General features: G+C 40.5%; 1 protein-coding gene across 4 annotated transcripts in view; it reads right to left on the bottom strand.

The window, feature by feature from the left end:
* Positions 1–15,469, bottom strand: part of FAM114A1 (family with sequence similarity 114 member A1) — a 121,865-nt gene that overhangs the window by 83,942 nt on the left and 22,454 nt on the right. For 3 of the 4 annotated variants that reach the window (XM_059923185.1, XM_059923183.1, XM_059923186.1), the window contains 4 exons: positions 10,771–10,884; positions 10,545–10,651; positions 7,830–7,964; positions 2,876–3,028 (listed from right to left, as the gene is read on the bottom strand). In XM_059923185.1, the coding sequence (XP_059779168.1) occupies positions 2,876–3,028; positions 7,830–7,964; positions 10,545–10,651; positions 10,771–10,884 (509 nt within the window). The remainder of the gene's footprint in view (positions 1–2,875; positions 3,029–7,829; positions 7,965–10,544; positions 10,652–10,770; positions 10,885–15,469) is intronic. The other variant, XM_059923184.1, reaches the window with a different exon arrangement.

Genomic DNA, 15,469 nt, shown 5'->3' on the forward strand with positions numbered 1-15,469 from the left:
GTCTCCATTTGTATTCTTGCCAGGAGCCTGTGAATATTAGGCTGGGACTAGTGGAGCCACAAGATGGACAGAGCCCGGCTTCTGGATCCCTAAATGCTGGAAAGCTGCCTGCTGACCAGACACTCATATCTTGGACTGTCACAGGAGTGAGAACTCTTACTGTTTTTGACCTATATATTTTTAGGACTATTTATTATAACACCCAGTAACTATTATTACTATGCCAAGAAAAAGTTCTGCATTTCTCACTATGACAACTATGAAAATCTCCAGGCTGGGGAAAAAAAGCAGAGCTTGTGGGAGCAGTATGCCAACAGAGGGAAATGCCCCCCTCCAGGGACCAAACTGCCTTCCTGGCAACATCAGTCCTCTGGGGCTCTTTTCTAGAGGCCTGGGGCTGTTTTACAGCTAGATCTGCATTGGAACCAGCCAGAGTGGAATGTCTCTCTACCACCGTGATAGATTCAAGGCGCCATGCTCCCCTGTAATGTTTTCAATAATAATAACATGTATATATAAGAATGCATATAAAAATAAAATGTCATCAACATTATATATGCATATACATGTGTATGTATAAAATGGCAGCTAACATTTATTGACTGCTTATTATGTATTAGGCATGCTGCAACTAGCTTCACATGGATTATCTCATTTAATTCTTTTAATAATTTTACGAAGTTGATTAGCATTCCCATTTCATAGATAAGGAGACTGAGGTAAGACAGGTCCGAAACCATACAGTTACTGAGTGGCATTTGATCACATAATGCCTGATCCCCAAACCCTGCTTTTGTAGGGAAAAGTTTGTGCTTCAGTGGAAAACTACATTTTCCAGATCACACTTTACCAGATTATTGGATTCTGATTCCATGGGAGTAATTTTATAACTCTGTAAAATGTAGACAGCTGATAGCAGTGCAAAACAATAATGAATTTTGCCCAGTGGAGGGACAACCTCTCCTTCTATGGAAAAACCAGGTTTGTGTCCATTTGTACATTCATTTCAAAATTGCTTTATTTCATATGCATTTGTGCTTCTTTGGCTTTTCCTTCAAACCGGTTGTAACATCTGTCTGGTTCTTTCATTTAAGTAAATTCTTTGATTTGTGTTCATTTGGTATCTGCATGAGTCATGATTTTGCTTTTAAAAAAAATGATCCGTTAACAGTTTAACCACAAGACGGTCAGTGATGTCTGATGGATAACAAAAAAGGAAATAAACACATAGTAACTTGTAATTCTGTAAACTTGTGTGTGTGTGTGTCCATCCTGTTTGGTTCTTGGTTACCTGTTATATAGCAGTGGTCATCTTTCCCTGACTAGGTGGGCTTCAAGAATGTCTCAACCCCCCAAAGTCCAAATGTAAGGCCAACAGAGGGTCAAAAATCACTGTTCGCTTCTAAGGCTTACTTCCAAGTTCAGCCTCCTGTCTGAGGACCTGCCTCTCCCCCCAGTAAATGTCACTGGGATGGCCCATGGCGCCTCCCAGGAGGTCCAGAGGGTACTGCCCTGTGGCCTCCACTGCAAAAACACCCCAGACTACAGTCAGCCTGACTCACAAAAGAGCAGTATATACAATTAGATGAGTTAATAGTTTTAAAGTGCTTAGATTAGTGATTATATAAATGCCATATAAGTGTTTGTTAAATAAAAACACACACATTTGGGGACACACACACACACACACACACACACATAGATCCTTTTAAAAAAAAGAAATCGGGCTTCCCTGGTGGCGCAGTGGTTGAGAGTCTGCCTGCCAATGCAGGGGACACGGGTTCGAGCCCTGGTCTGGGAAGATCCCACATGTCATGGAGCAACTGGGCCCGTGAGCCACAACTACTGAGCCTGTGGGTCTGGAGCCTGTGCTCCGCAACAAGAGAGGCCGCGATAATGAGAGGCCCACGCACCGCGATGAAGAGTGGCCCCCACTTGCCGCAACTAGAGAAAGCCCTCGCACAGTAACGAAGACCCAACACAGCCATAAATAAATAAATAAATAAATAAATAAATAAATAAAAGAGAGAGAAGATATCCAGCACACATGCCAACCTTTCTGTAAGAAGCCTCAGGCTAGTAAAAAAGTCCAACACATTAAAAAAAAAAAAAAAGAAATCACCAACCCTGCTGACTTCCACTATTCATGTTTGTTTTCTTGGGATCAGAGAGTGTGAATGTGCAGGGCTGTGAGGTAATTCCCCAGAGCTCTGTTCAGGAGCATCACTAAATAGAGCTTTAACACCCAGTAAGATAATCCTGCCCTTTGTGGCCCAGGCATTCTAACCAATGGGTGAATAAATAACTATATCATCCATGAAACTAAATATATTAGAACCCTGCAGTCTGGGAGAAATACCAGCTGCTTTGTCTCCACTGGGTAGGAATGAAGACATGGCCTGGCAGGGCACCTCTGATCTGGATACTACATCGTCAAAGGGAGGCACAGGCCAGGCGCTGACAGCCAGGGTTTGCACGGCCTTTTGGGCCGTGAATTGGGGGTGGTGATGACTCCTATCATGCTGGCCCTCCTGGGGCTGGTGAAGGGGAACAGCTAGACACAGGATAGAGAGAAAATAATATGGAGCCTGAGGGGGGTCATCAGGCTGGACAGTATCTGTGACCTCAGCACAGCAATGAGGCTCTAAAAAGGAGGCTTTCTTTCATGTTTAAGAAGACGTATTCACTCCAGATGCCTCTAATGTAGTAGACAGTCCTCAGACCCCAAATGTGGGAGATGAGTACAGGGACCCTGTTGGTGTGTGTGTGTGTATGTGTTTTTAATAAATTTTTTTTAAACATTAAAAAAAAAAAAAAAGAAAGAAAGAAGACGTATTCATGAGCATGCTACTTCAAATGACCAGGACAGACATACCTTGCTTTCGCTTTCATTGGACAGAATTTCCAGGGCTTCCAGGTGTGACAAACCCTGATACTCATCAAAGAGCATCCCGTAGTGTGCGGTCCTCTCGGCCGTGAGCTGCTGCGCCAGCCTCTGCTTCTCCTTCTCCTTGGCTTCCCGCAACATCTGCACAAATACACAGTGTTTGTAAACTAAGTGTACGCTTAAAAGCCGCATTTCCTGCGGAAGATGTTGGGGGAGATGAGCATTGACTTGGTACTTGTGCAGAGCAGGTTTCAGTCACTGTGGAAATTCTAAAAAAATAACTTTTTGCATTGATTTTACTCACAGTTTTTTACATAATATTCCACTTTGAACTTTTCATATTCATATGTATGTACACAGCAAAACAAAGCAAAAATTCTACACCCAGGAAGAGGACTGAAAAGAAGCAAAACAAAAGCTGAACAGTGGTTTCTACTGAAGTGTTTTCCATGTATGTGATTAATCTTATTTTTTAAAATGTCCAGATTTCCTATAATGAGCAAATTTTATGTACACTGGGAAAGTTGAATCTATTGTGACAGGATTAATTGCAACTTGTGCACCTAGGCAGACTTCAAATCAGAAATAAGCTGATCTGATTTTGAGTTATTTAAAAATTTTGTGTGTGTGGTTATTAAACATCTTTGATGAAAATAATTAACAAAATATAAACTCATAGTGTATTCCTCACCAGATACTTAATATAAATATAAATATTAATATAAATAAGAATGTTAGCTTATCAATTCTTTGATAGATTGGTTTCGAGAAATACTGTGAACCAAGTTCCTCTCCAGGTTGATCATTTTTCTCGTTATTTTTCTGTTGATTAAATAAGACAGTAAAATAAACACAAGTCCACAAGTTACTCTTAATTTCCTGCCTTTGCTTTCTTCGATTCTAAGCATCTTTTATTTGCTTCCTCATCAAGGTGACTGTGGCACTTAGTTTATAGGGTTCTCTAATATCTGTGAAGAGCACCATAAATGCATTGGCCACCACAAGGTCACAAGGGGCAGATCATGAAAGAATAGATTTTGGTTTTTATTATGTGTCAATAAACAATCAGCTTCATTCTCCTTTTTGGCTCTTGAGGTTGTTAACCCCAAACCCACCAGGCTGCAGACAGAATTCTCCCTCCTGCCTGTCTTTAAGACTAAATAAGTATAAGACCTGAAAGTTTTCAAAACAGCCCCATCAAATCATCCCTGGGAATTGTTAACATTTACAATAAAACCCAGCTACCCCCACGGATCTCACTGGCTTGGGTGGTGGTGAAATAAAGTAACAAAGTGACACTGAAATTGCTTTCTTTCCTACACCAACTTCCATCTCTAAATTCTAATTCAGGTTAGAGGGGAAAAAGGGATGCAATAAAAGGTAAAGGGAAACGGTCACTTTGGAATGATGTGGATTCACCCAAGAAATGGAGAGTGAAATTAAAGTGGCCTAAAGAAGAACTCACTGGCTTTTGGGGCGCTGCTGCTACACTCCTTCTGGAGAAGAAAAGGAGATTGGTTTAAATAGCAGTGAGTGAGTCTGGCGTGGAAGACATTGGGACAGAAGGGCAGCTTTGGAAACTTACACCAGTGGGATCTGAGAATCACCCTGTCCCCATGTTATTCAAAGAGTAAGATAGAATGCATGAGAAACTTAGGGAGGGCATGCATGAACATTTCTGATGTCCAGAGTTATTTAGTGTGGATTAGGAAAAACATAACAGATGTCCCTCTCTCAGTTGATGGCAGCTTCCTCCTTGTAGCTGCTCAGGCAAAAACCTTGGAATCATCCATGCCTCTTCCTTTTATCTCATACTCCATATTCAGTCCACCAGGAACTCTGGATCGACCTTCAGACTACACCCAGAACCAGCCTTCATCACCACCTTCATGGCTTCACACCGCTCTGAGCCACCACTATCCTTTGTTTAGACACCTGCAAACACCTCCTGAGGAGGCTGTGAGAGGGGAGCATAAATGACCAAGAGCCCCGAGGGGCTCTTTGAAACCCACTCTTCATTTGCACTGAGGTCATGCCTCTTACCACCTCCCCCTGCCAATCACTGGTGCAGCAGGGATGTTAGGGCGGACCTTCTCCTGGGAGATGGAAACTCCTCTGTCAGTGGACTTTGGATGAAGGACTCTCCCATGGCTTTGCCAAACCTTCCTTAGACTGCACAGCAGTCTAGGATGATTGCACCCAGTCTCCTTTCTTGTTCGCCTCCACTGGGATCAGACTTGCATTGTGGTCTGATGGCTCTCCCCCAACTCCCACAATTTTCTCTCACATTGTCATTTCTACCACTAAAATCCTTGCATGTTTAAACTTACCTTGGCATCTGCTTCTGGGAGGACGTAGACTGATACACACTCTAACTGGTCTCCCTGCCCTTCACCCTCCCCCCAACCTAGTCTATTTTCAACACCATAACTAGAGTGATACTTTTAAGATCAGATCTTGTCACTCCAAAACGTTGCAATGGTCTCCCCATTTCACTAACAGTAAAGTCAAAGGTTCTTACAAATGCCCTCCACGATCTTCTGTCACCTGCTCCCCATGACCACTCTGGCCTCATCTTCAGCATCTCTCATCCTGGCTCACTCCTCTCCCACCACACAGCATCCTTACTCTTCCTCGTTCATCCCAGACACTCCTGCCTCAGGGCCTTTGCACAAGCTGCTCTTGCTGCTTGAAATGTGCCTCACCCAGATTCTGCATAGTCAAGCCCCTCATCTCCTTCAAGTATTTGCTCAAACGTCATTCATCTATCTTCATGAAGTTCTCCCTCACAATCTGACTTAATACTTAACCTGCCCCTCACTCCCATATTCCTGATTACCCTCTTTCTGCTCTATTTTTTCTATTTTTTTGACAGCACTCATCATCTTCTAAAATATGAGGTAATGTTTATTGTTTGTTTGTCCCTCCTCACTAGAATAAATCTCCATAATGACAGGGATATTTATCCATTTTGACCACTGATGTATCTCAAGTGCTTAGAACAGTGCCTAGCACATAGTGGACATTCAAAATGCATTGTGGAGTGAATGACAGAATGAAAAATTACTGTCTGGAAGGAAGTTGAAGTGGGTAATGGCCCCCCACATATTTTTCTCCCCTTTCTATGAGGCTGGAAGTAAAGGATTTTAAGATGGTAGAGCCACAAGATGTGGGCTGCCCACGAACACTAACACTATAGGAATGAAAGATAAAACGTCTTCATTTTAAGCCACATTGATACTTGGGTTATTATTATTATTTTTGGTTTTGTTTTGTATTTGTACAACATCTAGTGTTAATGGTCTGATTAATACAAAATCTATTTTCTTCTTTAAGGATCAGGCGGGTGATGGTCTAGCTGATCCTGCCAAGTCCCTACCTGGGCTGTAATATCACAGTGGTTGCATGTGGGTTATTCTGGAAGAGTCAAGAAGAAATAACCTAAAAATCAAACTTTTCAGGAGCTGCCACTAACCTGTTGCCAGTGATTGCTCCTTCGGGGTTTCCCAGCACTGAGCCATGGGAAGATGTGTTTGTCCTGCCTGTGAAATTTATAAGGTCCTGCATCTGCTACTCCTGATTTTGATAAGACATAGAGAGACGTGGTGTATCAGACTCTTAAGCGGGAAGGGGAAAAGGGGCATGATTGACACTATGGGGTCCGAGCTGGTCATGTGTCAACTGAAAGAGCAAGTTCCGTATTAGAGTTTTGTATTTGGAAAATAAGATAAAGATTATTATTAATAATAATAAGATAAGATTATTTTTAATTTTACTGACTACTGTAAGTAAGCAAAACATAGATTAAATTCTTCATACCATATTTGTCAAGGAGGAACACTTTAGAGCTGGAAGTATGAGAGGAGAAGTCTAATCTTGCACATAGTAAGAGAAATATAAATTAAAATTCCAATGAGATACCATTTCTACCTGTCATCTTGACACATAAAAAAGACAATGACAACAACTAACATTCTTGGGTGCTAACTATGAGTCAGGTTCTATGCTAACTCATTTCATCCTCACAACAAAGCGATCAGTAGGTATTGATGTTCCCAGTGTACAGATGAGTAATCTGAGGCACAGAAGGGTTAAGGCATCTGCTCAAGGTCATGTAGCTAGAACGTGGCAGAGCTGGAATATAATGGCACTATAGGCTGAATGCTTGTGTTTCCCCAAAATTCTTACATTGAAACATAATCCCCAGTGTGATGATATTTGGAGGTGGGGCCTTTGGGAGGTGATTAGGTCATGAGGGTGGAACCCTTACGAACAGGATTCATGTCCTTATAAAAGAGACCCAGAGAGCTCCTTTGCCTTCTTCCACCCTGCGAAGAAACTGTGTGAAAACGTCTGTCTATGAATCAGAAAGCAGGCCCTTACCAGACACTGAATCTGCTGCTATTCTGATCTTGAACTTCCCAGACTCCAGAATTTTGAGAAATAAATGTTTGTTGTTTATAAGCCCCCCAGTCTGCAGTATTCTGTTATAGCAGCCCGAATGGACTAAGACAAATGGCATCAATGGAATCATCCTCAAGAAATTATTAAGTATAATTTATACTTAATAAAGCAAGGTACAAAGGAGCATGGTTAGTATGCTAACATTTGGTTGAAAAAGTTTGTATGTATATATGTGCACATGTATATATATGTATATGTTTAGCTACATCTATCTATATAGTCATATCTATATCCATATCTATATCTAAATCTGTCTATATAATGTCTCTGATAGAATCCGTAAGAAGTCGTTAACAATGGTTGTCTCCCATGATGTGTGGCTGGGGAAAGGGGTGTATTAGAAACTCAATTTTCACTCCCTTATATATTGTGTCATTTGAATTTGACATGTGCTTTAAAATATCTATTAAAAAAGATAAATAAAAATTTATTTACTTTATTGACCGAAAGAACAAATCACAAAAGTACATAATCCCACCTGAGATAAGGAAACGGTTCTCTCCATGAGTGTCTTGGTCCGCTTAAAACCTGGGTCGCTTTCTGCAAGGACATTCATAGTTTTCTTGCCAATGAATTCCAGAGCATCAAGACCACCTGTTAAGACGCTTTTACCCTGCCAATGAGATAATTGCGCGAGATTAGGTTTTCATGTTTTGCTGTTTCGAGGCAGTTAGCACCTCCTAGACTGCACTATCTTCAAATATTAAAAGCAATATAAAGTTACAATTTTTTCTCATCAGGAGATTTATTATCCACTTAATCCTATTTTCTTTTCCGTGGAAGAGTGTATGTCATATAATTTGTAGGACATGCAATGTTATTAAATAAGGATGCTTAAGAAAACCAAAGCACATTAGGGATTCACTTTATTGGCTGTGTGTATGAAAAGATATGTTCCTAAGACAAAAAATTAATAGGTGACCCAATTGCTGTTTTTGTTTGAAAAAATTTTAACCCAAGTAACAGAATTATTTGGAGCAGTCTATAAAAATGTCAAATACTCTTGCCAGTTTAGGGAATTCTTTAATATAGGGCCCTAGAGTGTAGGACCCTCAGGCTGTTTCACTGGCTCTTGCATACTTTCAGAAAGTAGCAATAACCACCTATAATTAGTATTTTCATGAAATAAGACAGGTTGATTCCATGTGCTTCTGGCTTTAGAAATTGTTCTATTATGTAGTTAACCACTGCAAATTCCTTTGCCAGTCACTGTTTCTCTTTTAAAAAAAAGAGTAAAACAACCAAGATTTACTCACATAAACTGTACATACAAACAGAACTGTTTACATTTCTTTGCAACATTTTCTTTGCCTATACCCCAACTATACAATTACAATTACAATATGCATATATCTGTGTTTTTTCTCACCTTACATGAGTTTGCATAGGTTATATTTTATTATTACATTATTCTTTATATGCATTATCCATTTTCATAATTATCACTTCAACAGCAATATTTGATTTCACTGATTAATATGCTTTATTAGTCATCTCCATCTTGGACATTTAGACTGGTTTCAGATTTGGGAGCCAATCAATAATCACACTACAAAACAGATTTTTAAATGCACATATTTTGGGAGGACTAGGGGATATCAGCAATTCACACTTTTGCATAATTTGATTTACTTTCTCCTAACATCCTGTGAGGGATTACTTCAGTAGAGAATAAGATGGGAGAAGGAAGGATGAAGGGACTTTGAGTAAGGGCAGACTTGGTTTGGGGGTGTCTGGAGCTTGGGAAACGGGAGAACTGGAAGGTTGGAGAGCACACAGAAAGGAATGTGAGGATGCTGAGGACAAACTCAGAGGGCCCTGCCTCGTGGCTCAGGGAGACCATGGATTTACTTCCTTTTTTTTATTTTGGCAGTGCCTTTGTAGCATGTGGCATGTGGGATCTTAGTTCCCCGACCAGGGATCGAACCCGCTTCCCTTGCGTTGGGAGCGTGAAGTCTTAGCCACTAGACCACCAGGGAAGTCCCCATGAATTCACTTCTTACGCCAGAGGTAATGAAAGCGCTCTGTCCCATCCCCAACCCTACAACCCTCCCCACGCACCCGCCATGGGCATACTGGACTTGTACTGCTATCCGACTCCTAAAACATACTTGCTGACCCCCCCTTCTCCCTGCTTAGTCTAGAGGACCTCGAGTAGCAAGGAAAGGAACAGTCATTTCCTATTTCTGGCATGCCCTGATGTGAAGTCTGGCTAAGACACCCCCATATGTGTGTCCACAGCCCCCTCTTCTTCCCACACAGCACTGCATTTGACAACTGTTAAGTTGCCTCCACCTTCCAGGATGTTATGCCCTCTTGTCTTTCAGCTTATGCCCAGCATCTAGCATAGCTCTTGGGATATAATGAAAGCTAATTACCTTTTTTTTTTAATGAATGAATGAATAAATTGGACGTGAGCCATATTTCTTAAAAAACTAGTTATTTGGTTTCACACAGCAGAAAGTAAACCTTTTCTTTCTGATCCTGAAGACCAGCTAACTGCCTTATCTCAGTTGGGGTGCATCCCCCTTTATTCATTATTCATCAGTGTTTTGTTGTCAATAACAAGCTTCTTAAGCTTCTTTAAAAGGAAGGGGCCTGGGAAGGAGGGATGGGTACTAGGGCTATTCAAGGAAAGAGGAGAGTGGGAATTGGGAGGTAGGGATGGAGGAAGAATGTTGGTCTTAGTTATCTGGAAATACTTTAGAAACATGTTGGGGAATGTTCCTGATTCTTTGCTGGTATATATATATATGTGTGTGTATATATATATGTATATCTATCTATCTATCTATATATATATATATGTATACCTGAATCACTTTATAATTTTTCAAATTGAAGGTTAAGAAACATAGAGCATCTCAGAAAAACAGCTCTAAGAAAGAGCCCTCTCCCCGCAAACAGAGGCTGTCCTTGCAGCCATTGGAAAGGACACTGTTATATCACACTGAAAAATGTTCCTTCTAAGCAGCTCCCTTCTTTTAAACATAAAATATATTTCATTTTGTTCTTATCATTTTGGTTCCAAGGTTACGCCTACTCCGTGGGAGAAAGCATAACAAAATCACAATCCAAAGTTACGAGCAAGACCATCTTTTCTCTGATGTATCTAGGTCACTGGTAAATAGAAATATCAAAAAAAGGCACTGGCAGACCTCAGGGAAAACAGAGGAAGCAGCTAACGACTCACTGTGTTCTGAACCGCATTGGTGATGGCTGACAGCATGCCCCGAGACCCCGATGAAGGAGAAGTGGGTGGGCTTTCTGCAGGCCTCTGATCTGCGGCTGCAACTGCTACTGAAGAGAAAAACACCCTTTTAGAGTTCGTTTTGCTGATATGAACTTGGAAATCTATTTCTGCACATGGTGTAATGCAGCCCAAGTCCAAGAAATCCCCAAATAAATGCACCACTCACTTGGAGGGACTTCATTTGCAGTATCAGGTTGGGCCCCTTCGGAAGAGCCAGAATTCACACTATGAATCCGGAGGGTGGCCCCTGCTTTCTCCTTGACCGCGGTCAACCCATGACCTGTCAGGAAATAAAATACGGCTCATAGATACAATAGAAGCCCACGGTCTGCAGGTTCCATAGCTCATCTCCCAGAGCTCTTGTAAGCTGTAGGTGTATATCCCGACCGTGAGAGAATGTGGTGATTAACAGCACAGACTTTGCGAGCCGTCAGACGTGGGTTCCAGTCTGAGCTCAGTTTCACCATCACCCAGCTGGGTGACTTTTGAGAAGTTACCACCTCTCTGTGACTCAGTTTCTCCACTGTGTTGTCGTGGGAGGAAATAAGTGCATGTACAGGGCTCCCAGATGCTTTATTAGTCCCTCTTACTTCTCACACTATCTAACTAGCAACCTGGGGTTTCCAACCCAAGATATTATCTGTGAATGGTATCCCTGTCTTACCCTCTTTCCTCTTTTCTAAGCTTCTCAAGGCAGGTATGTGTCATTCATTTTTTGATTCCTTGCAGGCCTATCCTATTGTAGGTACTCAATTACCATTTGTTGAATAGAAATCAGCTGAGCCTTAACAAACACAAAGTGTCAGTCATTCCTTTAGTATGGTCTGTATGTGTGAGAGCAGGGTCTAGAGATGACATGTCAAGATCCAAAGGCAAGCTAGTGGGAAAACCAGAAAGGGCACTCAACAGCTCTGATAGTTATCTTAAGCAGTAACAGTCCAAACACAAGATGTAAGAATAGTCGGCCAGGATGAGGGGCACTGATTTTACTCTGAGTGGGGACAATCCCTATAATTCTCTGGAGCCCAGCACAGTGTGTATTCAACATCAATAACTGTTTAGTGAATACAGAGCTGACCTACTCATCTACTCCCCCCACCCCGCCCCTGACACATACACACAAACAAACTTTGGCTTGACAGAGAAATAGCCTTGTCTACATTTTATTTTGGAGCCATTTTTTTCTCCTTAGAGAAATAGTCTAGTGATGTCCTAAGTGGCTGCCTGAATTCTTGGAGAAGCAGCCTGGGCTGCCATCATCACAGCACTCACCTCCCCCTTAGTGCTCGGGGAGAAAATGAAAGATTCACTCAGGACCTACGCGACCTCAGGTTATTAAAACCCAAGGCAGCAGCAGTATTAATATCTGGGGGAAAAAGGCCCAAGTCACAGCAGGATTTGAGAGCTAAAGAGAACCATCTAGTTGTAGAGGGCACCATTCAAATGACTGACCGTCCATCTCCTGAATAACAGAAAGACATGGATGAACCCCAAACCCAAAGAGTCATATTTCATCAATCGTAACCTTGCTTATCAGAGGGATCTTAACTTAATCACGGCACCGAAATTTGCCAAACTGATAGAGGACTAATTATATCCAGTGGGAATCACCTGTTATTATACACTATCTAGAAAACACTGAAACTTAGGAAACATTATTTACAATGTTTACAACATTAATTACATACAAAACATATGACTATATTCATGTGTAGATCATTAGACACAGTCCGAATTCATTACTGAGTTACTTTAAAAAAAGATGCACTATAACTGCTAAAAGTAAGACTCGATTCTCTCTAGCTTCCAATTAATTCAAAGCATTTCAATGGAAACTCACTGGAGGTTCAGTAACACATGTAAATTATGGGATATAATTATCTAACTTTATTATATACTGAGCTCATATTCCTTGACATCCTTTAAAAGCACAAATATTTTCAAAAAGGAAATAATGTACATCCAAATCTCCATCCATGATTCTCATTTAGATTTCTGAGAGCTAAAATCAAGGGATAAATGAGTTTCAGAAGGCTGGTAGGCAGCTGCTATATCTTCTTTGTGTAAACTGTACAAGAGAGATGATTCCATATCTTCCCTGAGACCATTCAGGTTTTAATGAACCTCACTGTCATTACCTCCTCTTTCACCTTCTCCATCCCTTTGCAGGTTAGAGCCATGTCTGAATCTTTTCCCGGGGAAGAACAGCTTCTCACCATCTCAGAACACAAACGACTATGGATATGTATACATTACCTGCCTCTAGAAAAATCGCTTTGTTTCTGGAAGGAAATACCATTTTATGTGCATAATAAGTAGAATGTGTCTTTTTAACAGACATGACAATAGGCTGCTTCTCCACCTACACACACACACACAAATATACACACATATACACACACACACACATACACACACTACTGAGGTATAATGGATGTACAAGGATTTGCACATATTTAAGATTCCTCCAATTATATTTTCTAATTAACAGTTCTTTTTTTCTGAGTTCTTTTGTTAGTGAAAGTACATCTTTAACTACATTCTACTAGAAATATAAAGCTATGGTTTTTCATAGCTAAGGTTTAGACTCTATGCCACACCCTACTTTGAAGAATAACTTCTAAAATTTTACTTAGTGTGACATCTAGTGCCCAGACAAGGAAGTAATAATATGGAGCCACTGTTGTCTTTTGACTGAGAGCGTTTCATTCTCAGAGATACTGATTTTGTTCTACCAATAACAGAGAAAAACAACCAATATGAATAGTACTACAGGGTATGGTTCATGTATTCATTTCTTCACATGTCATCATGAACCCTAAGTATCCCCAAGAAATGAACCCATCCAAATTATATGGTTCTAAAGATGGAATATCCTCTACTCTTTGACTTACTGCAGTAAAAAGGTGAGTACTGCAAAGAAGGTAAGATAATACATGCTGTGTTACTGTATCATTTAAAAACAAATATTAAATAATGGGCTGGTGTTTAATTTACCATCCATACTCTAGTGGAAAACACCCTAAACTTAGGAGTCAGGAGTCTTGTGGAGGAATTTTGGTTCCATCAGTTATTAGCCATGTGGTCCTGGTGACCTTTCTGAGTCTCTGCTGCTGTGTCTTCTCTGAAAGGAGGTTTATAACATCTACCTCTCAGGGTTTTATAAGGTCACTGAGAAGAAATATGTGAAACCCTTGGTACTGGTCAACATTATTGAGCACTTACTATGTCCCAGGCACTGGACTAAATATTTTCAGTGTAGTAAATTATCTTATGTAATCTTTTCATTATGAAGTAAGAGATACTATTATGCCCATTTCATGATTGAGAAAACTGAGACCTGGTGATGCGAAATTACTTGCTGAAGGTCCCCAAACCAATAAGTGGCAGAGGCAGGATTTGAACCCCATATTTCTGACTCTAAAACTCACTTGCTCAATCACTATGTTATGTTAAGAAAGTCTTACATGCCATTTCTAGTTGATTAAATGTAATTTTAGTCCCATTTCTATAACTCCTTGGAAATCAGATACTTAATCAGGAGCTTCCTCATTTTTAAAATATTGGTTTATGTTAAAATTAGCTTGAGTTACCTTACCTTGACCAAACAGCCAGGTGAAGGTCACCCCTGCAGTGAGGCCTTCCTCTAACCCTGGCCCTCCCAGCTGTGCCTTGGGTTGGTACAGCTTAATGTTTTTAGGATCATCCCTGTGCTGTGCAGGCACGGATCCCAAGACACTGTGTGGTGCTGTCTTCTCCCTCCAGTTTAATTTTTTCTCAAAAACTTTTTACCAACCTCGCTTCTTGTTGAGAAGATCAAAACCCCATTGAAGGGAGGTCTCCCCTCTTTCTGGAGGATGAAAATAATTTGTTGTTGGTGGGAGGGTCTCTCTGACCAAGTGGTAACTTAGGGGAGCAACAGTAGTTCTACACAGCACCCTGGATGACTGGGTAGCCTTATGGGTACTTTCTGCTGGTCCCTTATGATAAAGGACCCCCAGGAGGGCAGCAGCTAACTTGTTCAGAGGGTTCTCCCCTTTTAGATTGCTTTAATCTTTAATATAACATTTCCTTCTTTTTCATTTCATTTCTTTCTTTTTCTTTTTAAAAGGTGGATATATAGAAAAGAAACTTTAAAAAAATCCCATAATCTCATTTCTCTGATATATCTGGTTTATTTCTAAAACTAAACATTTATTAGGTTCATCTATATCAAGGTAGTGTAAGAGTTCATTATAACTTTTTTGCAACTCTTCTGTAGGTCTGAATATTTTTCAAAATAAAACTTTTAATTAAAGTGATAAAAAATGTAAACTTAAATAAATAAGTAAAAATAAACATTTATAATGTTAGCAAAATCAGAGTATAGAAACATAGACAACAGAAGGTGGGCCAGCCTCTTTCTCCCTAAACAGCGCCTATTGACCTAACAGTCAATACAGTCTATGAGCTTACAGGGGCCTATGGAATGATTTAAGACCTGAAAAGAAGTATTGGTTCTAAAAGACAAAAAAGGAAATTTGCAAATTAGAAATTTAAATAATATTTACTTCAATGTGTTCAAAAATGTAATATTTGGTCAACTGGTCAACTATAGTTCAAGTAAATTCAACTCTTCCACAGTTATATATAAATTATATATTTAATGAGGGATGTGGGTGCATTTTATTATATTTGTTGTGATATGTCTCCCTCAAGACTGTACTGTAATGACTGGTCAGTGGGGAAGCTGGTGATACAAAAGCCTGGTCCTGGGCATTACGCCCTGGGACGGCTCTGAAGAGTCATCCCAACCCCCAAGCTCCCTGTGGGATGGGCTGTGGCCTCTGACGCAACTGCACTGCAGCTCAGTTCTGCTTTCCTAG

The sequence above is a fragment of the Balaenoptera ricei genome, chromosome 5 (assembly GCF_028023285.1).
Source record: "Balaenoptera ricei isolate mBalRic1 chromosome 5, mBalRic1.hap2, whole genome shotgun sequence".
In the NCBI taxonomy this organism is placed as follows: domain Eukaryota; kingdom Metazoa; phylum Chordata; class Mammalia; order Artiodactyla; family Balaenopteridae; genus Balaenoptera; species Balaenoptera ricei.